Raw genomic sequence first — 22,623 nt, 5'->3', positions numbered from 1 at the left:
ACACACACACACACACACACACACCATGTAGCAGTGTAGTAGTTCCTCATGTCAGATTTAAGGTGCGTCGTCACTGAAATCACATGATGTGTTCCTAAGGTGGAATGAAAAATGGCTGCCTGACACATGTCATCCATGCTTGCCAAACATTAATGAAGAAAATATTGGAATTCACCCTAACTTAGCTGTAACTTGACTAACCTCTCATGAACTTTGCCCTTCTCATCACCCAGAGTAACAGTGACGGTTCGGACATTGTGCAGCTCAAAGCCTGGGTCGTACTGATGGAAGTCGGAGGTTACCCAGCCCACCCAAACACTGCTGGGCTCCTGACCAGGGAAGATCCGCACGGAGTAGTAGTGCTGCACACAAAGAGAGATGCACATAGGTCAAGTTGAATTGAATTTCCCTTCATCACAGTTACTTACCCAACAGGCTTCACAACACACGTATTATGAAACACTCAATGCAGGTGATAAACATAATTTGCTAAGAAACCAAAGAACTCTCGGACAGTTGAAAAATCCAAAGCAATTCGTATATTTAACAAATGTAATGACTGAAGAGTAACACTTTTCTAGGACCTGTTGATCTGTATTATATTCATAATTTATGAATTTCAAAACCCTCTTGAGCATCTTTAGCCTTACTTGCTCTCTTGGAGTGGGGAGTTTCTCGTCATCAGTTACATGTATATTGCATGTGAGTGTTTTGTGAATTGTATTTTGTTGATGTATTGCCTTACAGTAGAGGCTTGTATGAGAAATTCATATTCATCTCTGTCATCAGCCATCACCTCCTCTGACAGACGAGCAGATGTCGGACAGCTGTTGTCTGGCTTGTTTTTCTTCAACATGAACCTGGCAGGTCAGATGGTTGGTTTAGGTTTATATAGTTAAAAAAAAAAGGTGATCAAACACAATGACACAAATTACGAGAGCGGAAAAGCTGGATAGAGATAACAGAACTGTTGAATCTTTAGTGTTGAGGTCTACCGTTGCTTGAGTTTGGAAGGCTTCTCCTGGTTATAGTCTTTGTGGTTGTTGAATTCATCTCTGTCAGGTCCATTGGGACCATTGGGACCATGAGAAGACTTCATCAGGACCTCAAAGTCTGACACAGTTTCAAAGTCCTCCAGCTCCTGCAGAAACAGACAGTGAAAACACCACGCATATACTCAGTCATAAACCCTAACCCTACTCTTAACACTTTCCAAGTAAATGTTAGTAGTAAATGGTGTCGTAGTGAGCTTTCCTTTGATAGTTCTATGTACACATATGAACATCATGCAGTTGACAAGAGAAATTCAAGATAATGAGTATACAATATATTCCACCCGGGCAGTGGAGGAAGCTGCTACACAACAAATGTATTGAGTGTGTGTTACACACCAAGTATCTATCAATGTCTACACATCTGTCAGACACATCTGTCGGACACATCTGTCGGACACATGTGTCTGACACATGTGTAGAGATGTAAATGAGTCGAGGTCAGTGGGTTTGTGATGCTGTTACCCTCTTTGGTGAGAAGAGGCTGTTGTTCGCTGGGGATGTGGAGAAGGATTCTGCACACTCTATGGGCATGCTCAGCCTGTAGAAGGTAATGTCAGTGTAACTGTTCTGTGAGCCAAACGACCTCTGGGTGACCTTCAGGCATGGACACGACTCCACCGTCCCATCGATCCTTGTCACCTGAAAAAGGCGGCAAAATAAAACTAGAATTACCGCCTCAGTCAAGTTGCAGTTTGTACCCATGATTGTCCACAGTGCCCTTCCTTGAAAAAACATTAGCTATGTCTGGTCCGTCAATATTTCAGCTCCGATTCATCTTTCAGTAGTGTATTGAACAGTTTTAGGGGGGGAGCATGCAAGACAAAAACATATTTAGAAATGTCTTGAAATTTGTCTGAAGGGATTACATTTTAGTTCAGATCGCAGGCCAAAGTCATTAAATGTTCTAAACCTACATCAGATTCTACCAGGTGTTCGCTACGTGGGTCTGTATTGCGGGTGACTCCGCTCACCTCCATGTGTTGGTGGTTGGGAGGGATGGGAACAAACTGAGGCAGCCTCTTGCTGAGCCACATGGTGACGTCCCGGTTCATGTTGACGGCAAACGGTTCGTAGCCTTCCTGCAGGCCGCAGATGGTGAAGTACTTCAGAGTGCTGACGTCCTTACCGAAGTTCATTCTCCCCCCCTGACACACACCCAAACTGGAGACAGGGATAAAACCTGGAGACAGAGAGAAGAAATCAAATACTAGGAGTAGGATCAAGCTTTTTGGGCAAGTCTACCTGTAACACTACCCATAGAGGAACCTTTTCAGTGGACCATTGGTGCAACTCAACTGATAAGTTCAATGATTCAAGGATCATTTATTGTCATCATGCAACACAGAGATGCACTACGAAATTAAGTTGTAGCCTATTTGTAAAACAACAAACACATGACAAACAATACAAAACCAAGACAGTAGTACATTCCTGTAGTCCATCTTTTGAATTTGCATAAGGAGGATTGTAAACAGCAGCAACAACAACAATTCTCTGGTCAGATGATATGGCCGACGTCTTCAAATTAAAAATGAAACATGAGGAAAACATTATCCATCAACTCTGACTGTTTGAGCACCAAGCATCATGACAAAAACACAGAGTCCTCCTCTGGTCCCACCGGAGTCCTGTTCTCTGTCTCGCTGTTCACCCGTCAAGTTGAGCTTGATCCTGGACCACGATGGATCCAGGTCTCTGTGAAGATGTGGGCTCAATAGTCACCAACCTTCCGCTGCCTTTCATCCATCTTATTTTTCGCCGACCAGGCATCAGACAGCCAGCAGTAGGCTGGGTGGTGGAGTAGCCTTAAATCCTAGCTATTAGCTTAGCTTCCATCTGGGCTCTTCTCCCTGTGGCAGTTTGGTTGCAGTTTGGTCCAGCAGGTCTGGCTGGTTGGTCGGCCGTGGGCTGTGATTGTCTCAAAGTCCCCCACGCTTCCTTTACAGATGTTGATGAATGTATTCTGTCAAATGCCATTAGTCATAAAAAATAAAAAGACAAAAATGTAGCAACATTTATGGGAGCTACCGGCCGCTCCTATCTCTTCCAAAAATGTTACATAGTCCTTATTAACAAACACATGTTATACAGCTGACTGCAGGCATGACCAATGACCTCTCATCTTTAAATACTGTTGAGACAAGCCTGCCCATGGGGGCCTTCTATCAAAGGACCAGACTTAAGCCCCCGTAATGCTTTCTGCACGGATGGTCGCACGGACGTGTAATCCTGAAGAGGAAAAGTTTGGATCTTTTATACTCTGCCCGGGTCTCTCCTCGCAGCAAATCAAACCCATATTCTCCAAACTGTAGGGCTCAAAACTCTCGTCTATAGCATGTTCCGGCCACAGGCGTAGTTAGAAAATGTTGAATGTACACGAACAGGCAAATATCCACTGCACAGGATATACAGTATGTTGTCTATAACGCAGCACTGACCTTCACCAACTTCAAAGTCCTTGAAGGCCAGCTCAGATCCGGAGTCATCCAGCAGCACTTCTCCATTGAGGGTGAACATCATGGTGTGTTCGTTCAGATCCACCATGCAGCCCACCACGTCCCCTGTCTGCCACGCACGGCCAAAGTGCTCATTACCCTGGTGCCAGCGCTGGACCTAAGAAAAATAAAAAAACGTTCAAGATTAATTGTTATTTGGACATTAATATTAAAAAACATAAATTCTATTGCAGTGCCATGAAACTGAATAAATGGAAAGTATGGGGCGAAGAATAATCCAGCGACCTTGAAGCCATCGAAGACAAAGGCCTGGTCATCTGATCCCAGCTCCTGGTCTGGGAGGCACCCTGGCCTGGCCCAGCCCACCCTCATCTCTCCTCCTGTTAATACCTAGAGAAGAAGCAGGAACCAGGTAATATCCAGTTTAGGGGAAAAAAAACTGTAAAAGCGTGCGTGTCTGCAGATTATGGTGGATCAAGAAACAAATGTGGAATAGTAACAACATTTAGTGAAAGCTTCTTCATACTCTTTAGATCAGAATAGGTCCCCATGAGGGATCTTAGGTTACATCCTAATAGCTAATATCTTCAGCGCAATACTATCACATCTCTTGCCATGTCTCTTCTTACCTCCAGCTCAAAGTACCACTTCCCCGCATTAACACAGTAGGTTTTTTCTGCTCTGAAAATGCGAAACCTCTCAGTAGATATGTTGTTGGGGTCAGATTGAGCTGCTGGAGGAGAAGAAGGGGCCATTACCATAAAGAAGAAAATCATCTTATTGTCATATGTTGTACTTTTGTACAATCAAGGTATTCATTCCCCCCCCAAAATGATTACATAACATATACAAATATTCCTAAATGAAATAATACAATGAAGGGTAGGTTTTGTACCATGGTCCTGGTCAGGAGCTTCCAGGTTGTATCCATATCCCAGCAGAGTCCTGACGGCCTCTCTTAGACTGTCTTTGTTGGACTTCTTGGTTCTTTCATCCAGCAGAACGTAGGGGACTAGACGAGGGTTTCGGCGACTCTTCACATCCTGACAAGAGACAGAGGCCAGAAGAATAAAAAGTAATTCTCAGTTGCTTCATTGGAACGTGGTGCTGGGTGGGGAAAGAGAAACAGAACCCCTCCCTTGTTAACATCACTGAGGTGCCTGTAGGCAAGATATGTTAATCCCTTACAGCTAGTAGAGCAGCAAACAAACTGTCAGACAATAGCTTTCTTTGTGCATTGAAATAAACGTTGGTTCTAGTCAGGCAGAAATGTCCGGGCCTGATAAGTTAAACCAATGCGAAAGTGTCTTAAACTTGCATTCTCTCTAGTGTCCACCAGGGGGCGACTCCTCTGGTTGTATAGAAGTCTATGAGAAAATGACTCTACTTCTCTCTTGATTTATTACCTCAGTAAACATTGTAAACATGAGTTTATGGTCTCAATCTCTGGGTAGTCCGGTCTGGGAGTTGTTTTCATCTTAGAACTTTAACCCTTTCATAATGTGTTTTCAATTCATGACAGTAAATTTGAACATTCTGGTCACCTTAAAACGTGTTTGGTTGTGCTTATTGTACTTACTCTTAAAAACCAAAAGCGAAGCTTTGAAACTGTAGTCCACAAACCAATGGGTGACGTTACAATGAATGAGTCCACTTCTAATTTACAGTCTATCTATGGTTCTAGTCAGCCAACTGGCTGAATTGGGGAAGAAGTTCTATCTTCAGTGTTATCCACAAGCCACTCAGAATATTACCAGATGGCAATATATCCTCTGAAGGAAAACCAAGCAACCTACGTACATTCTGGGTTGCCAGTGTAACGATGCAGCTTGTTATCTCACAACTGATCTGCCGTTCTTCTTGTGCTACTGGTCCTCTTCCTCTTTGTTTAAAGGTAGTGTGCTTCAGTTTGACTACACTCAGGATTCCTCCCCACTGAGATGGCATGGCAGTGATATGCACACCAGAGGCAGACACTAAAACGTGTTTGTAGTTTGTGTATTTCAGCTCAGTTAACATGCAAACATATCAAGTAATGATATGGCACACCTTATTTTGTTTTCCCACAGCACACACTTTGTTTGTGACAGTTTAATTGGAGCGCACACATTTTTATTTCTGTCATTACATTTTATTTGCTTTCATTAATAATATTCTCTTTTATGGATCCTATACAAGTCCTCCCCTGGCCTAAAGATATGGTGGCAGTCAAGATGGCCTCTTATACTGTGACAAGCAGGAAGTAGAAAAGGCCAACTGGGTAGAATCCTAGTTTAATCTAACTGTTTTGTGAATTTATGGGAGATTAGTTTGTAAATACTTTCTTTTTCTTGATTGGAGTCGGTAAAACACCCATAGTCACACAAAACACTTTTCCAATTCTGAGTAATGGAAAAGCTCAAATACCAACTCTTCCATTTTCATAGCGCCACAGAACTTTACAAAATAATCCCTATAGCTCTTACAAGAATAAAACCTCTACAGCTGATTATATTAAAAAAGCAAAATGAGGGGAGAGAGGAGGAGGCCGGTGGTGCGGGAGAGACGCCACTGATGATGAAAGGTCATTGATTGAACACCCTGCTGAATCCAATCATGTGCTGGTGCGACCAACTGAGCAAGTAGAGGACAAGTTGGTCTGGTGCCCTGCAATCACACAGGTCATCCAACTATTAAATCAATTTGTGAAATTGAGAGATAGGGGAAACACAAAGTCATCGCTGTCCGTCTCAACACGTAAACAGACCCACACACAGAGCCCAGTATTCAACAATATGTGTCTACCTGTTGGATGCCATAGGTCCAGCCCTGGCGGATGCGATCTCTTGCCCAGACGTTGTGCGCATTCTCAGCCAGTTTGTCCACCATGGCTTCCTGGGTGGAGGTCAGTTTGATGTGACTCAGGTCCAGAGGGGCAGGTTTATAACCACCGGACAGCTCATAGCTGCACAGATAGAGTTGGATCACTGAATCTAGCTCGCCAGCTGCTCAACAACCTTCATGTACTGATGTCTGAGAGCCTCTGGAGCTTTGTTTCGTCTTATTAATCAGCTCACGACATGTCCCATTGATCCTGTCACTGTGTCATTACATCATGCAAGTTTCATTCTGCACCCAGTTCTTGTTGACTTATGGCATTACCTATCTGTTATTATACTGATGGCTGGGTTGACTTACGTGGGTGACAGTTTCATGCTCTTGACTTTCTCTACAGCGTGCTCATCTGCTAAGCCAACGTGACAACCAAGGGCCAGGAGAGTTCTGTAACACACACACACACACACACACACATCAAATCCAATTTAGTGTTCAGGTGTTTGATATTGACTCAAAGATGATTATCATCACCCATAGTTAACTGCCACAGGAAGAATCTTAAGAGTTTGCTCATGTACAGAATGAACGTATCATGTGTCATCATGTCTTATGTTGCTTTCTGCACTGATGCATTACTTCAGAGTCTCCAGAGACATCTGTAAGTTGTAGCTCCGTTCTTGTTCAGGGAGCTTGGCGAACTCCACCAGACAGGGGTGTTGCCGCTTGTTATCATCTCGCACCTGAAACACACAGACAACATGTAAAACTAGAATTGTTGTCGCGACTTTATCCTATTGGGCATTTGTGTGAAATTTGTATGGTTAGAGGTCAGTGACCTCTGACCTTTGACCACCAAATTCTAATCAGATCATCCTTGTGTCCAGGTGGACATTTGTGCCAAATTTGAAGAAATTGCCTCAAGGTGTTCCCGAGATATCGCATCCAGGACAATGGGATGCACGGACAACCAGGAAACACAGTGGCTCCTCCCACAGCTGTCGCCGGAGCGGAAGCATAAAAAGCAAAGGTTAAGACAGCGAGGGAAGGGAGCCTGTTGATCTCAGGACAAGGAGAACCATGGGACACCTCGATGCATGTAGTTATAGAGTTGCAGTTACATCAATGTAACTTAGAACTACTGACTGTTTGGGATGTGAAGTGCAGTATCAGCTTCTATGTGTGCAACAAGTGAGGACTCCCCTGGGTCTGTGGCTGTGCACTGAATGAGCCACAGTGGTAGATATGACTGACTGACTGGATTCGGTTGAGATACGACGGCAGAGCCCGAAAAGCTGATGTAATGACCTCGAGTTGAAGCTCTGCCAACTAAGCATTCAGAATGCTGATCGATTTGAAATGCATTTTCATTGAGGTCAAGAATTCTGCTGTTGACTCAATACGATCTGACAGAGACAGACTTGTTTAAGTCCTTTGCTCACTAATTAGTTTGTTGACATATTCATAGTTGGAACTTAAATCTTATTTTCATTGAGCAAAGGAGGTGAAGCTTAAATAAGAAATGTATTAACAGTGGAACAAGACCTGCATTTCATTTCTCTCTCTGCATGTTTCACCTTGTGTAACAATAATCTGACGGCATTCGATTCAGAGTTGTGCCGTGTTGAAGGTGACCTGTTGAGCTGTGAGAATCTTTATGTAAAAGTGACTCCGGCGCTCATTCAAACATGAGACCAACATGTTGAACTGCCATCAGATTAAATGTATGTTAACATGCTTGAAAGGGGCTTATAATCACAATCGGTGTTTGTCTGATACTCACTGCACCGTAAGTCCAGCCCAGTTCTATCTTGTTCATCACCCACAGTTCATGGATGTTTTCTGCAAGCTTCTCCCTGATCCTCTCCAAGTGAGGCGGCAGCACAATCTGCACACACACAGGAGAAGAAACGGAAAATTGACAATCGTTTTCGGACATCGAACGTCTGTTGCTTGACAACATGTGCTGCACATTGGCATGAAATGCTTCTCTGGTCATTAGACCACTGAGGTCTGTCACCTCTTTCACACGTTACATCCCTCTGTTACCAATACAACATATAATAATAACAGTAATAATTATAATTATCATTTTCTTTTTCTTCTAATTGGAGGGCTTTTTTGGATCAGAATGGCGTGTTGATTAATTTACTAATTCGTTTTTACTTTAAGACCATTATTATCGTTTATTTATTTATTTTCTTCCCCTATTATTATCATCATTATCATCATAATAATTTTAATATTATTATTATTAATATGTATTTATTGAACTTGTCAACATAATTATTACTATTTATTTATTTCTCTCTCTCCTCAGACATACCTGCACCTTTTTATGGTCATAATTATTCATGTATAAAAATTTACACTGACAATAGTCCATCAAACAAAAACATATTCTAATCATAATGTCTGTTTCATACGTCTTGTGATAATTATGAATGTGCCTGTCTAACCTGGCTGTACTATGTCACACTGACTGAACAAAACAAATGGAACATGAGTTTAAACTGCTGGAATTAAATAAAAATGACCTTGAATGAGTTTATGAGCCAGGATTAACTAGCATCTCATAGTAATGAAATAATTAGAAATGTATTGAAATATTTCACCTTCTCAACGTTATATTATAAATGGTGTAAATCATAAGCTTATTGATTTCATAGTGTCTTATTGATCCACAATAACACACTCCTCTAAACTGGCAGCGGTCTGTACCTGGCTGGTGTCCACAGGTGTGGGGGTGAATGCTGCCTGGCTCAAGGTGATGGTGGGTCCCAGCAGGTCTTTGGCTGCAGTCTGGTCCTGACTGGCCTCCAGCTTCAGCTTCTCCCTGGGCAACACCGCCTCGTAGCAAGGAGCGTAACCCGGAGGAGGGAGGAACTTAAACTCCCCATGACGACCCCCGAGGAGGAAACGCACCCTGCAGTGTGACAGGCGACAGGAGGAGTCAAGGAGAGTATGGTCTAAAGGCTATGATGGAAATATGGATGTATTCACTTTGCCAGACGTCAAAGGAAACAGTGTGAACAACTACCAAACCCCGTAAGTTCATTAGATAGCATTAGACTTTCGTTTTTCAGTATGGCTGTTTAGATTTAGACAAGAGTTCTAAAGGTAAAAGTTATATTTAAATAGCCACAAATACTATAAATGAAGTGCAGTAATAAATACATTTTCTTTTTATGTATGGAAGTCCTTTAGAAGTCTATTTCTTTTCACTCTTACTTATTCTGATATTTATTCTATCGGTTCTGCGGAAAAACCTTTTTGGAACCTTTGACGCTTATGTTTGATGGTGAGACAAAATATTCTGGAGTTTCCTCTGACATGAGGGGAGGGACAACAACTGCCTTCTCACTGACTTGACTCCTGCAGAGAAGCTGGCCACAGGGAAGAAGAGGCCGTCAGAGTTGAAGTTCTCAAACATGCCCTGAACCGGCTGCCCGTTGATCCTGAAGGAGATACTGGGCACACTGAGGTCCAGGCAGCAGCTCACCACATCCTCTGCTCTCAGAAGATGCTGATTGGGTGAGGTAACAGTTCGCTCAATGCAGCCTGCACAGTGAGGACAGAGTTCAGTCAGTCTTCGACATGTGAGCATCTGAATTTTGAATCTGCCATCTGGAACAGTCAGACTCCATATTTTGCCACACTATGTAGCAAGTACAAGAACACAGACACACACACACACACACACACACCTCACCTGACCAGAGATGGAGTCCATCAAAGCCGTAGGAGTAGAGGTCATCGCCCACCCCGTTGCCACCCCACCCTTCGCCCCCGCTGGGATAGGGGGCGTAACCACTGGTGTTGGCCCAGCCTATCCTGAGGTGAGAAGCCTCTGCTGTGACGAACGGCAGCGCCTGATCCACGATCAGCTCGTAGTACCACTTCCTGTACTGAGCAGAGCCGTCACTGACTCCCAGGAAGATGTTGGGACGCATGCTAATGTCAAGATGAAGCATAGGAGGGACTGTCAATGAGCCATCTGAAAAACGACTCTCCACTGGGTTAGAGTGACAACAAGTGTTTGCCTTTTTTTTGATATTATTGTATTAAAGTGCGTGTGTGTGTGTGTGTGTGTGTGTGTGTGTGTGTGTGTGTGTGTGTGTATACCTGCTTACGTGGTTGATCAGGCGGGTCTGCAGTAACAGTTCTCTTCCTGGCAGCAGGTTATCACAGATCAGGTGCTGGTTGGAGCGCACTGCTACACCGTGACAAACGCACAGTGAGCACAACACATCTAGAACCTGGACGGCAGCACACACACCAGATAATATGTCAGTGTTGTAAATATATCTTTGTTACAGTATGAACACACACACACACACTGACACAGAGACTGAACTGCAGGATTCCCAACAGATTTGATTGGACAGGCTGCAGCGCTCCTCCTTTGCCTTGAGAAAATGTCTTGTTGTTATCTCGCCCTGCTCAGCGAGTGCCCTCCAGGAATTAAACCACAATGTACGGCACTCGAGGGACTTAAAACAAAGATGGGTTGAGAAATCACTGCTTGTGGCTGCTTTGTTTCATCCAGCACTTTGCCCTCAGCTGCCTCGGGTTCTGCCCACAGATTCTTGGAGGCCTTTTAACACCACGCACACTTATCCATGTGCAATATTCGCACATAACTTTTCAAAAATGATTTTAAGGGGAGACACTACAGGTGAATAGTATAAAAAGTATAAAAGTATAAACTAATATTTATCCCCATAAAACTTCCCCCATTGATTACTTGCATTCAGACAATTGTTTTTATGTTCAAATATGCAAATGAGGCTTTATCTAATGCTAACTTTTGGTGAATTTAGGAGAAATCTATAGACACAAGAAGGCAAAGTAAAATAAACACTTAAATGTGTATTTTGGATGATTTATTTCCTCTAATCTGCAAGACGTCATGTTATGGAAGCAACATAGCTCAAAATCGATAAATTGCTTGAGCAATCCGAGGCATGAAGATGCAACGTTTATGCCTCGGGTGTCTTGCCTTTGATGTTTATAATGGAAGCTTGTACACGTGTGAAACCTTTTGAGTTGATATGAAGACATGCTGCACTATGTCTTTATGTACACACACTTTTTCTTACTAAATCTACATCGGTGTTGCTCTCTGTTGTCTGATTGCAACATTTGTTTTATTTTAACCGAATCTACTCAGTCAATATTCATCTCTTTGAATAACGTGAATATCAATTGAATTGAATTTGATTTCATGTTCTGTAAAGCCCTCTGTATAAGTGCCTGTACCTTGTAGTTGCGTCCATGCTTGTCCAGCAGAGATATAATGGATTTGATGTGTCCCTCTTTGATTATGTTCAGCGCCTCAGGACTCTCCACCAGCACACAGTGAAGCACCTCTAGTATACCTGGCAATACATGACATGTATAGTAAGAGTGACTACATTATGTAGAGAAAGCGTTCAAACCACTTGTCCTATTCACGAATCATCACGGCTAATGTAGGCTAACAGCAGCTCATAACTGGTCAAGATTAAGGGAAGCCCTGGGAGGCAAGGTGAGATATGCCACTATTATCATTATGGCATTCTTTCCGGGTTATATTACAAATCAACTGAGGGAAAGTGGGTGTGAAACACAAGGGGGCAGGACCGACTGATTGCAAGTGCTGAATCTCTCAGGGAGAGTGTGTATTTTCAGAGCAAGTTTGCCTCTGAAAATACAGGCAAATATATTTGGTTCAGGCTAAAAACACATTTCTCGTACGTGGGAGGAAATATCTCGTACGTACGTCATAATAACTCCTTTGTAGGAAATACAGCTTGCCTCTCAGGGCTTCCACAGTTTATGCACTTTTAAAAGCAATTAAAGAAGAACGAGTAGATAAGAATCCAATCAGCTATCCAAAGAAGAAATTATCCAACAACATCGGAAATGAAGGTTTGCAAACTCTGCACTTCTGTGACTAGAAAGACATGCTCTGCACTGCTGATGAACTTAGACTCTCTCCACCTTCTTCATCAGAACTATAAAAGGAATCAACTCATGAAGAAAGATGCTGTTTTCTGCTGTTTTTAAATATTCAAAATAATGAGCAGAGTTCTTTCACCCACTGTCTTGAGAAAACAGAAATTAAACCGTCTGATGTCAACATTATCCATTTATGATGATCCAATGGTGATCAGTGATTAAGCGTGTGACTACCTTGTTTAAGGCGAGCTGACCTACCTGAAGAGGCCTCCAGTCTCTCCAGTCTGCTGATCAGCCAGTCCAATGAACCGGAAAACTGAGCACAGTTCTTCCTGTTTCCTCTGATCAGAGCAGCTGGGAGGAGACAGAAGAGAAGATACATGACTTAAGAAGAGCTGCTTCTATCTGATACTGGTAACCCACAATAACGTACACACAGCTTTGCTTACTATTTCTACATCTGTGTTGATCTCTGTCATCTGATTACAATATTCCTTGTTCTTTAACCCAATATACTAAGTCAATTTGAATTTCTTCGAATAATAGGAATAATGCTTGAATTTATTTGATTAAATCGGTGTGATTTCTTTACGTTGTAAAATCTTGTTTACGATAATATAATTGGTTGTAACCATATGATTTGTAGTGTGTGTGTGTGTGTGTGTGTGTGTGTGTGTGTGTGTGTGTGTGTGTACCCAGTAGTTGGTAGAGGGAGTTGAGGATGGAGCTCCAGGCCTCTCCTGCCTCCCTTCCTACTGTCTCAGCAAAATGAGCCGCACTGCTGTAGACGTGAAGACGATCAATACACTCCAGCACCAGGCTGATCATTCGCTACGGACACAGAGGTTGTTGGTTTCACTGGTTTATTCAGCTGGATCCAGACACATACAATCAAATGAAGTGGACAGTGTTAAAACTCTGGAGGCCCAAGTTGACATTTGTAGTCTTGAGTACTTTGTGAAGGGCACGTTTATCCTACATGTGTATGTCTACCTCACAGTGCAATGGAACAACCATCGGTTGATACTGTCATCTCATCCATCATGCACATTGCACTTGCTTTATTTAAGTTCACACATAATCTTTTTTCTTCTTCTAAATATCCATAAAAGAACAAATTTAACTAGAAGAAAAAAAATCCTACAAAAAATAGAAAATTGGTGAAGGATCAACAAATAAAATGACAATACAGATACAAATGAAACAGTGAGACATAAAGTGACGTTTTCATCTCACTGGTTGAACTTTGATTAAAACATTTTCGAAATTACGAATAAAGAAAAACTGCCAATTATTTAAACTATGCTTACAGGTTATTAGCATAATGACACTATAGTCAAAATGTATAAATAAACAAAAAATTCATTTTACTTTGAGTGGCCTTGTTAGTATTTGTCGTTTTTTTTACTTAGAAAAGTCATTTGAAATATTATAGAACCGAGTCTGAATAGGAAATCCCACTTTGTACTCATTCATAGGTATTGACGTAAAGAAGACGCAAACACTCACACACACACACACACACTGCCTACCTCTTCCTGAAAGAGGTTCTGCCGGTTCTTCAGGGCTCTCAGTCGGTTCTGCTTGTCTTCATGTTCCAGGTGATCTCCAGGTGGATGGAAGTAGCCAATCAGATCCTGCAGACTCAGACTGACCGAATCTATTGGTAGCTCAAGAGTGGAGCTCTTCCCCTTTTTCCTTAGTGTGTCTAGACCCCTGGTGCATAAGGAGTAGAGGACGTCACTCACTGTCTTCATAATGTGACAAGCTCTCACTGCTCCGGTCTGATGATGTTTACCACCTGAACGTTTGCTTGTCAGTGTTGTGTGTAGCTGCTGTTTCTGCAGCGTGTTGTTGTTCAGAGTGCTGATGCTTTCAGTTTGTTGGTTGTGACAAGCTTGTCTGTTTGAGCTGATTGTTTATGCACCCCTCCCTCCTGCTCTATATTGGTTTGATGTATGGGATGATTCCCCAGTCCAAACTAATGCGGGGGGCCTAATCAATTCAAATGGCTTGTAAAGATGGGAGGGACTTAGCTAAATATACAGATTCCATGTATCTACAATGCATCTTACAGTATGTTTTTCAGGAAGTAATAATCAATGTTGCAGTTCTCTCTAGAATTCTGCTTCAGAAGGGCATGGAGCCATTTTTAGTTTTTTTGTCTGTTATCGTTTTGGACGATGTGTTTGGCTAACTGCTAACAGCTAATGGAATTACCAGTGCACATACTGCTGTACCTGGCACCTGGTTCCTGGGGCCAGACAGCTTGGTGACTTCACCTTTGTGCTTTGGCACGATTCTATGAAGTGGATAATACGAGGACTTTGAGTCCATTGCTTGTATAATGTTTGAATAAAGTCTATTTGACGACACTCTCCAGCACCACTTCAGTTCATTCAATCACACAATACAGCAGTGGTCGTTTCAGACACACCTGGTGGGGTTTCTGCACCTCTTGGGTTTTTCATTGGATTTAGAATATATATATCTATAATGAATATATGATTTAATAAGATATCCTTCATTTGTGGTGAGTTCTTTTGGATGGATGGATCAAGTTGTCTTTCAAGAAGGGAACCTTTTTTGTGACCGATATTATTTGTGGAGTTTGGGAGAGGACATGTTCGTACATGTACTACAATGGTATATGTTGTGTCTTTTAAGTTACAAGTCAATCACTGGGCAGTTGACCCACATGATGCAATTAGCTACACTGTACACCATTTTTGAGCCAAACAGATGAGGTGAATCGATCTGTTTGGCTGCTTAAAAACATACAGTACAATACAAACTGTACTGTTGGTGCGTAGCTCATTGAGCTGTGATCCGATGGGGCTCAGTGGTGAGTGCACATGTCTGGTTTGATGACTGTGCAGCCTAGTGTTGGGGCAGATATTTATTTGGTGGATGTTGCAGAACTTCTGCCGCTGAAAGTAATTACATGTTATGCCTTTTCTGTCCATCTATGTGCGGTTCATTGATTAGTGTCAATCGTGAATCACTAGAGATGATCATTGCAACTGAAACACGCTTGTTCCTAATTCTGCACTATCTTGATGGCAGCAGTATGTTTGCTGCACACAGCAATGGCGGTTGCTGAGTGTAAAGACAGGAACACAGCTGCTTGTTGCTTTGCATAAATAAGGCAAACAGTGAAGACTCCGTCCCTTGTATTAAGCTGCTCTGCAGGATCCTGCCACATTCTCACTGAAGGAACTAGCTCCAGTTCTGTCCTCGAATTACAAGGGATATTTGCTTCGTTATATAGCTCATGTTCAAGATGATTCAAGAAACAAGAACCATTGTGTTCCTGTTTAACTTCTCACAGCTGCTTGGATTCAGGAGGAGAGAGGTAGAGGACCAAAGGTCTCTTCAGAGGAGCATCACTATTACTTGCGATGAATCCCTGCCAATCACAAACAGTCACTTTAACTGTTTTAGATTATTAAACTGCTGGTGCTGTTTATTACAAGCTGATACACAGAGCAGCCTCTTCCTCTGAAAGTGTCTGATTACCATCCTTTGCCATGGTATCTCTTGCCTTCTGTGCCACGTGTATTGCATATCTAGGTGTGTGTGTGTGTAATAACCCACCTGATGAAGAGGTTGAACAAACACACAGTACTGCGGATAACCCTGGCAGTGCGACTCTCCTCGTGTTGTGAGCGGGACAGCGTCAGCCCGTCGTCCATGTGACCCTCATGGTGCATGATGGCCTGAAATGAGAGGTAATGCCGTTAATATCACACTGAATTAATTCAATTACAGCATTTTCAAAAGACCTGAGACTATTGAGTTAAACTTGAGCTGTCTTTGGGCAAAAGTATCCAAGGAGCCCTGTGGTTGCTGTTAAATAACGGAAGTAAAACTGCGTACATTTACTAAAACACTACAGTTATAACAGCTGTTTTCTGATTGATTTCTGCTTTAACTTTTATTTTGAACAACAGAACTACTTGAATCAGTCTGTCTAAAATGCACAGTCATGCTTAGTTAACATGAGCTCCATTCAGATGTTTGTGTGCCATTTCTTTACCACCTGAGCAGGTAGAATAGTCTGTTCAGAGAAACACTGAAAGCTTCTTGTGACTTATTGCAAGCATGCAGGCCTGCTTCTAACGTTTACTCCAATGTTAATTAGGGGTGTAAGAAAATATTGCATCACTTGGGTATCACAATAGTATTTTTTGTGGTACTGTATCAATTCTCAAACACACTGTTATTATTTCTATTAATGACAATAGTTTGATTAAAAATCATGAACCATAACTATACAAAAGCATGATTTAAGAAGCGCTTGAGTATTTACACGAATCATGTGTGTATTATTAACATATCTATATTTTATTTGTCAAATAAAGCGCTTATCGTCATAATGGTATGTCGCAATTCCCCTGATTTACATGCAAAGATTTGTGATCAACAGCGGCTCAGACTGTGATGTTGGATTTTACAGGGATTGTGATAAATGCGGATCTCACTGATCTGATTTACTCTGAATATATGCATATGGAAGTGTGTTCTTTATACCATGACAGTTTACATGTAATTAGACAAAAAGAAAACCATGATGCATGGCCTTGTTACAGTGTCGCAATACATCGCAATGTATCGAATCATAACTCCTGCATCATGATACGTCTCGTATCGCCAGATTGTTGCCAACACAAATCCCTAATTTGAATAAAGAGTCATAAGCACCAGTGTTGACTCCTTGTTATACAGCAACCCCAACATGGACATGTTACTAGAAAAGAGAGACGGGTGATAGAGCGCTCTGAAAAGGTGCAGTATGTTTCGTGCAGCGAGGTACCTTTCTCTGTACTCCACCCATGCGTGCACACTTGGCGTCAATGGTCTGGTATGTGAGCCACAGGAAGGTGTCAATATGTTGAATGTAACACACAGAGTCGCCATACTTAATGTCGGGAACACCCATCCCATCCACCTCCTTCTTCACACCAGGGTCCAACTTTTCCTGAAGGAGAGAGAGAGGAACGGAAACAAACTGAATACTGCGATTAATACAGATGAAATGTTACAAGACAAGAAACAGGGCTGCTTTAAGGGAACATTTCATCATTTAAGATCCCAGTTATTTGAAACCAGAAATGCCCTACCTGAGCATCTCAAGCAAACCAAATCTTTAGCATCCTTTACATCACTTCGGGTTTCTATCTTTGGCCTTTTAAACTTTGTTTTAACCCGTTTTGTCCAATCTTGTCGCATTATTTTAGCATATTTTATTGTTTCACTCTGTTGTTTCACTCTGTATAGCACTTTGTAACTTTGTTAATGAAAGCGCTTTATAAATAAAGTTACTATTGAAGTAACTCTGTACCTTGGAGGACCTGAAGCAGAAGGCTGTAGACTTGACATCGGCTTTCTCTTTGTCCATCAGCAGCAAAGATTTGTCTTCTATCAGACTCAGATACTTCCCCGTGGTCACGTGTCTCAGTCTGAACGGCTGACCCCAGCGGATATGACTCCCGCTCCACCTGGACACAAACACAGCCAGAGACATGAACACCAATCGTACAAACAGACATTAAGAATCTTCAATAAAAAAAACACTTCTTATATATCTATAGTTGTTACTCACAAACCCATCAGCTCTGTAGAGACTAGCTTATTTCATAAGCATGCAAAACATTTTCAGAACATGATTACGGATCATTTGAGCACTGAAGGTACTCTGCACCTGATGCTGATGGATTGATGCGATTTACTGGTTTGTTTTAAGTCGTCTTGTTTATGTGAAATGTGTGCGTTATATTGTTTTTAACTTTTTGCTGTTTGTTTCTTTAAGTCTGTTTTCTGTGCTTTTATGTGGTGCTTGTGTGAAGATTTGACGCAGCCATCTTGGCCAGGACCCTCTTGTAAATGAGATTATCCTGGCTAAATAAGATTAAATTTATAAATATATACATATATTTCTGTGTGGTGATCTGACTGTGTGGAGGTGCATGTCTGCTGGTGTGTATTTGTGCATCCACATGCTTCTTGTATGAATGGTGTACTCACACAACCCGCAGTGTCTCCAGCCTCCACAGGGACCTGGCATGACTGGACACTGCTCCCCCCTCATAGTGCACTGTCCTGGGGGTAAAAAGGAAAGTAGCACACCTTCAGACCTATTATATATCCACTCCACACATAACCATGTACAAGTCACTTCTTCCACTGCAACTTCAGTTTCATATGACTTCGATATGCTGCTACTGTACCTGGATGACTCGGTACCAAAGCTAAGCAGACGTTCAGGAGGAGAATACATCGCTCTCATCGGCATTGTTTAACAACATGGCTGTCTCTTTTGGGAATATCTTAAAACTATTATTATTAATAGTCCTCCCTGCCTCAGTCACAGCAGAGCGCTCAGTCTGCAATGAGATGTGCTACTTTCTCTTCCTGCAGGCCATGTAATCTCCTTAAACAAGCTGAATACTGTGTATGTCAATGGTCTAAACTCAAGGGTGGAGGAGAGCTGACTTTGACATTCTGTAAAGTCCTGAGAAACTTAAATTTCAATAAGAGATGCTGAAATATTTTGAATGGCCATATGTTTGTGACCATATTCAATGTAATTGAACCCAGATTCAATGGTGCTATATTGTCAATAAAGAGTATAATAACCCATCACATGACCACCTCTGGAATCATACACCTGGTATGAAATATCCAATGATGCGAATGCTAGCTGGTCATAACCACTGGACTCTTTCTCATGTCTAGTATCCGTCCTATATGACTGGAAAGCGATATTAGTATCATTGACTCATTGTTGACAGCTACCCCCTGACTAGTAACATCCATCACATTCATACAAGTTTAAAATCTGACAGTTCTCACTGTCTCACTGCTGATTCCCACATGCAACTACTGTTAGCTGCTGCAGCTCCCTCCACCGGCCTCACATCCTGCTGTTGTGTTGACTTGCCAAGATCTAATGTTGATGTATGTTTCATCTATTTATAGGACATCTATTTACGATTTATTGCATTTGGTAGGACATAATGCATACTGTGTATTTTGACTTCCTTCCCCCCCCCCCCCAATCTCTAACATTGGAATCATGTACAATACAGAAGGGATCTCTTTGCAGCCAGTATGGACAGGAGGGACTATTATAGCAACCAGTTATCCAGAGTCTGTAGCCCAAACAGAGCCAGACTAAAGACAATTTGCTTTGTGATAAAAGCTCCTGAAATACAGTACATTATGATCTGCTGAAAAACACACAAAATCATCCAGGTGTTGGTACTGGATCTCATTATGTATGTGCATAACTGAATGACAGCAATTAAAGCTGACTCATTGTACTACGCTTCCCCTGGTGACGTATTGTGCTTTCAACCAACTCCAATGTAAACCCATCCACATCACCATTAGTCGTCAGCGACTACTTGTGACGTAGGATAAAGAGCGAGAACATCTGCTCAGGGAGCAGGTCAGGGTGAACAGTTAGGAAATACCAACACAGGACTTTCACCCAGGAGACTGCTGTTCCTGTCCTGTGGGAAACTAAGTCAGCTTTACCCTAGTGTTGTTACGGAGCTTGCTTATTTAACTTACGTAACTTTTTAAAGTAACTAATGCCAGTTATATAAGAAGCTGACTTATTTGAACACAAACCAGTCTTTTCCTAGTACTTTCGTTGCCAAAGCTTAAGCATGTAGTTTTGTTGCATAAGTAGACTTAAAAACGAAGTAAACCTACGTTGGAAGCTTTTTTTGAAAAGACAATGTAACAAGCAGTAACTGACCCGGTCCTTGACCCGTCCAAAACAGACGCTAGAGGGGAACTTAGAGCGTCACACTTTCAGGTGTAGAGCCACTGACCAAGTGTCGGTATTTGACAAGTTGTGAGTTTGAGTATGTTGAATCTGATGTTTACACTGAATTAGTGCAGGTAAAAAGAGGAGATATACTTTGTTAAATAAATGACAATATTGAGTCCATATATCAGTACAGTTGTATCAGTGCACATTACCTCCTTTGCTCGTCCCCATGCTCCCCAGACGGAACAGTCAGACACTCGTCCATGTGACCGTGAAGGAGGCGCAGGACGTCCCCTCCTATCAGGAAACCTGCACAAAATAGACAACAGAAAGGGAGAAAAATGGAGATGACATTGGAGAAGGAGAGGGAGAAGGACAGATAAAAGTGACTTTGGGACTCGACACATGAATCATACTAGAGAGAAATGGACAGGTTTGCATAAAAGCTCCAGAATTAGTACATACATTACCTTGCCTATACATTTTGAAACACTTTTTAGCATTCTGTTGAACCTGACTGTGCTGACGTGGGAGGAGGGCAGCAGGGATCAATTATGGAATCAAACCAGACGTGAATAAGCGCCTCTGAAACCCACCTGTTCAGATAAATAAAGACCAGCACCAGCAGAGCTCACTGCCCAAATGAAGACCACCTGTCACTCTGAGCCTTTAGGGAATCAAAGTCTCTACTGGACTCAATGTAAAACAGGCAGAAACCTAATTCTACACTACATATCAAAACTAAGCAGGTTTCGACGATGAAGCGTGTCCACACAGAAAAGTGTCGAAATGAAGTACACTCAAAAAACTCAAAAATCAGCATTCAACGCTATTGCCCCATAATTCATTGCAAAAAGGAAAATGAGGAGTTGCTAACATCTGCAACACATTAGAATAAAGCATGAATGGCAGTGAAATAGTTCAAGCATGATAAAGTTACAGTACATATTGTTTGCATTCACATATTCACCACTACTGTAAGTTCCACCTTCACATGAAAACGCTACTGGATCAACCGTTCAATCATCATCACATGGCTGAACATGTGCAAAGCATTCAAAGTGTCCCGAAATTTGAATACCACTTACCAATTTAATTTGTGTAAAAACATGAAGCCACAATCAAAGATTGTACTAAAGCACACTACAAGCAAGTAAGCAAGAAAGAGAGAACGATGGAACAAAGTAACAGACAGGTGTACCTTGTGCTACTTCACTGCCAGAGCAGATGGGAGCCACACTCCATAGTGTCTGCTGAAAGGCAGCATCAACATGGAGACTGCCATTACCGTAGGACAGATGCTGCAGGGAGAGACATTACAGCCAAATACAATTCAATTAATGACATACACACAAACAAAAAGGATGTTCCTTTATTTAGCAATTCAGAAAGGAAGGCCAGGTCTGGCCCTCGGTAACACCGGGGGCCAGTTACATGAACTCAGTTTGAAACTAGTATCGGCCGTAGACATCTCCTGGATTGTCAGGTTAGATTAGTCTAATTAAGCCTGTCTGTTGCATAAACATCAAGACTGACTTCATTTAAGGTAATCACCTCTCACCTCTCCTGCACCCCAGCCAATCAGTGCCGCCCGTTCTCACAGCAGAATGAAGCGTGCCTTGGGCTGCATTCATTCAAAATCCAGCAGCTTCCAGCAGCTTTGTGAGGAGGTGCAGATCTCTTTCTTTGTGCTTTACAATAAAATATGTTTTCATTCTCCTGATTCACGGCTCCTGATCTTCAATCACACTCCAGCTCGCTCGACCGCCGCAGCGCTCTCTAATGTAGTCATGTTTGCATTCGATTGCCGAGCTAATTTTAACCAAAAATCTAAGTTTTGTAGCAAATAAACTCGCCTTCAGCAAAGTATTGTCAGAGTGTTTCTTTGAGCAATTGAAGAAGTTTCCATTCCCGCTTGAGACTCCACTTCAGTAGCATGACACGCCAAACCGTCCACTGTCACTCCTCTATATTCTGAAGGTTTTTACAGATATCATTCATAGCCTGATTTTAAAAACATGGAGAAATGAGTTGGTTTTTTTATGTCTGTCGACATGATTTTTAGATTTATGGAGTGATACAAAGAGGTACCTTAAATTCCCTCTGCAACAACATTTAACTTAAATATGTCAACAAAATAAAACAAGAATTCTTGACTCTGGATCCCAAATTAAAGGAAAGAAACAAAGAATGATGGAAAGAAGAAAGAAGCAAAGACACAAAGTGACAGTAAGATGTGAGCGCCCCTCTCCTCTCATGTGTTCCCACATGCAGCTGCTACTGACCAGATATCTTTCAGAGGAGACGCTGACCAGGATGAGATCATCTCCCACTCTAACCTTCTCACCCTCTGACCGCTGCTTTGACGCTGGATGGATGGTCCACCAGCATGCCTCGCCTACACACACACACACACACACACACACACACACACACAATAGCTCAGAAGATATAACAGAAATGTGTCCATGAAACACAGACTCAAACACAGTAACATGAAGTCCTACCTATCACCTCAGCCTGTGTACTGTGTACCACTTTGGTAGCCTAGATTTGTCTTGCAGCTGGTTCT

The 22,623-nt window shown here is 42.1% G+C and overlaps 1 protein-coding gene across 3 annotated transcripts in view; it reads right to left on the bottom strand.

Annotated features, from left to right (window-relative positions):
- Positions 1-22,623, bottom strand: part of LOC116400108 (ryanodine receptor 2-like) — a 113,178-nt gene that overhangs the window by 42,450 nt on the left and 48,105 nt on the right. For 2 of the 3 annotated variants that reach the window (XM_031877772.1, XM_031877770.1), the window contains exons 6-33: positions 22,337-22,449; positions 21,253-21,352; positions 20,264-20,360; positions 18,296-18,370; positions 17,613-17,769; positions 17,085-17,249; positions 15,866-15,987; positions 13,801-13,984; positions 12,964-13,099; positions 12,527-12,622; positions 11,588-11,706; positions 10,451-10,584; positions 10,038-10,279; positions 9,694-9,886; positions 9,047-9,251; positions 8,109-8,213; positions 6,965-7,068; positions 6,689-6,772; positions 6,296-6,455; positions 4,407-4,554; positions 4,141-4,244; positions 3,797-3,901; positions 3,494-3,668; positions 2,027-2,235; positions 1,518-1,694; positions 996-1,141; positions 746-860; positions 202-362 (exon numbers count right to left, since the gene is read on the bottom strand). In XM_031877772.1, the coding sequence (XP_031733632.1) occupies positions 202-362; positions 746-860; positions 996-1,141; positions 1,518-1,694; positions 2,027-2,235; positions 3,494-3,668; positions 3,797-3,901; positions 4,141-4,244; positions 4,407-4,554; positions 6,296-6,455; positions 6,689-6,772; positions 6,965-7,068; positions 8,109-8,213; positions 9,047-9,251; positions 9,694-9,886; positions 10,038-10,279; positions 10,451-10,584; positions 11,588-11,706; positions 12,527-12,622; positions 12,964-13,099; positions 13,801-13,984; positions 15,866-15,987; positions 17,085-17,249; positions 17,613-17,769; positions 18,296-18,370; positions 20,264-20,360; positions 21,253-21,352; positions 22,337-22,449 (3,931 nt within the window). The remainder of the gene's footprint in view (positions 1-201; positions 363-745; positions 861-995; positions 1,142-1,517; positions 1,695-2,026; positions 2,236-3,493; positions 3,669-3,796; positions 3,902-4,140; positions 4,245-4,406; positions 4,555-6,295; positions 6,456-6,688; positions 6,773-6,964; positions 7,069-8,108; positions 8,214-9,046; positions 9,252-9,693; positions 9,887-10,037; positions 10,280-10,450; positions 10,585-11,587; positions 11,707-12,526; positions 12,623-12,963; positions 13,100-13,800; positions 13,985-15,865; positions 15,988-17,084; positions 17,250-17,612; positions 17,770-18,295; positions 18,371-20,263; positions 20,361-21,252; positions 21,353-22,336; positions 22,450-22,623) is intronic. The other variant, XM_031877771.1, reaches the window with a different exon arrangement.

Source organism: Anarrhichthys ocellatus, unplaced genomic scaffold (genome assembly GCF_004355925.1).
Source record: "Anarrhichthys ocellatus isolate YVR2014 unplaced genomic scaffold, GSC_Weel_1.0 scaffold148, whole genome shotgun sequence".
Classification (NCBI taxonomy): domain Eukaryota; kingdom Metazoa; phylum Chordata; class Actinopteri; order Perciformes; family Anarhichadidae; genus Anarrhichthys; species Anarrhichthys ocellatus.
The sequence above is the reverse complement of the archived record's forward strand: the minus strand, read 5'-3'. Positions and strand labels throughout refer to the sequence as shown.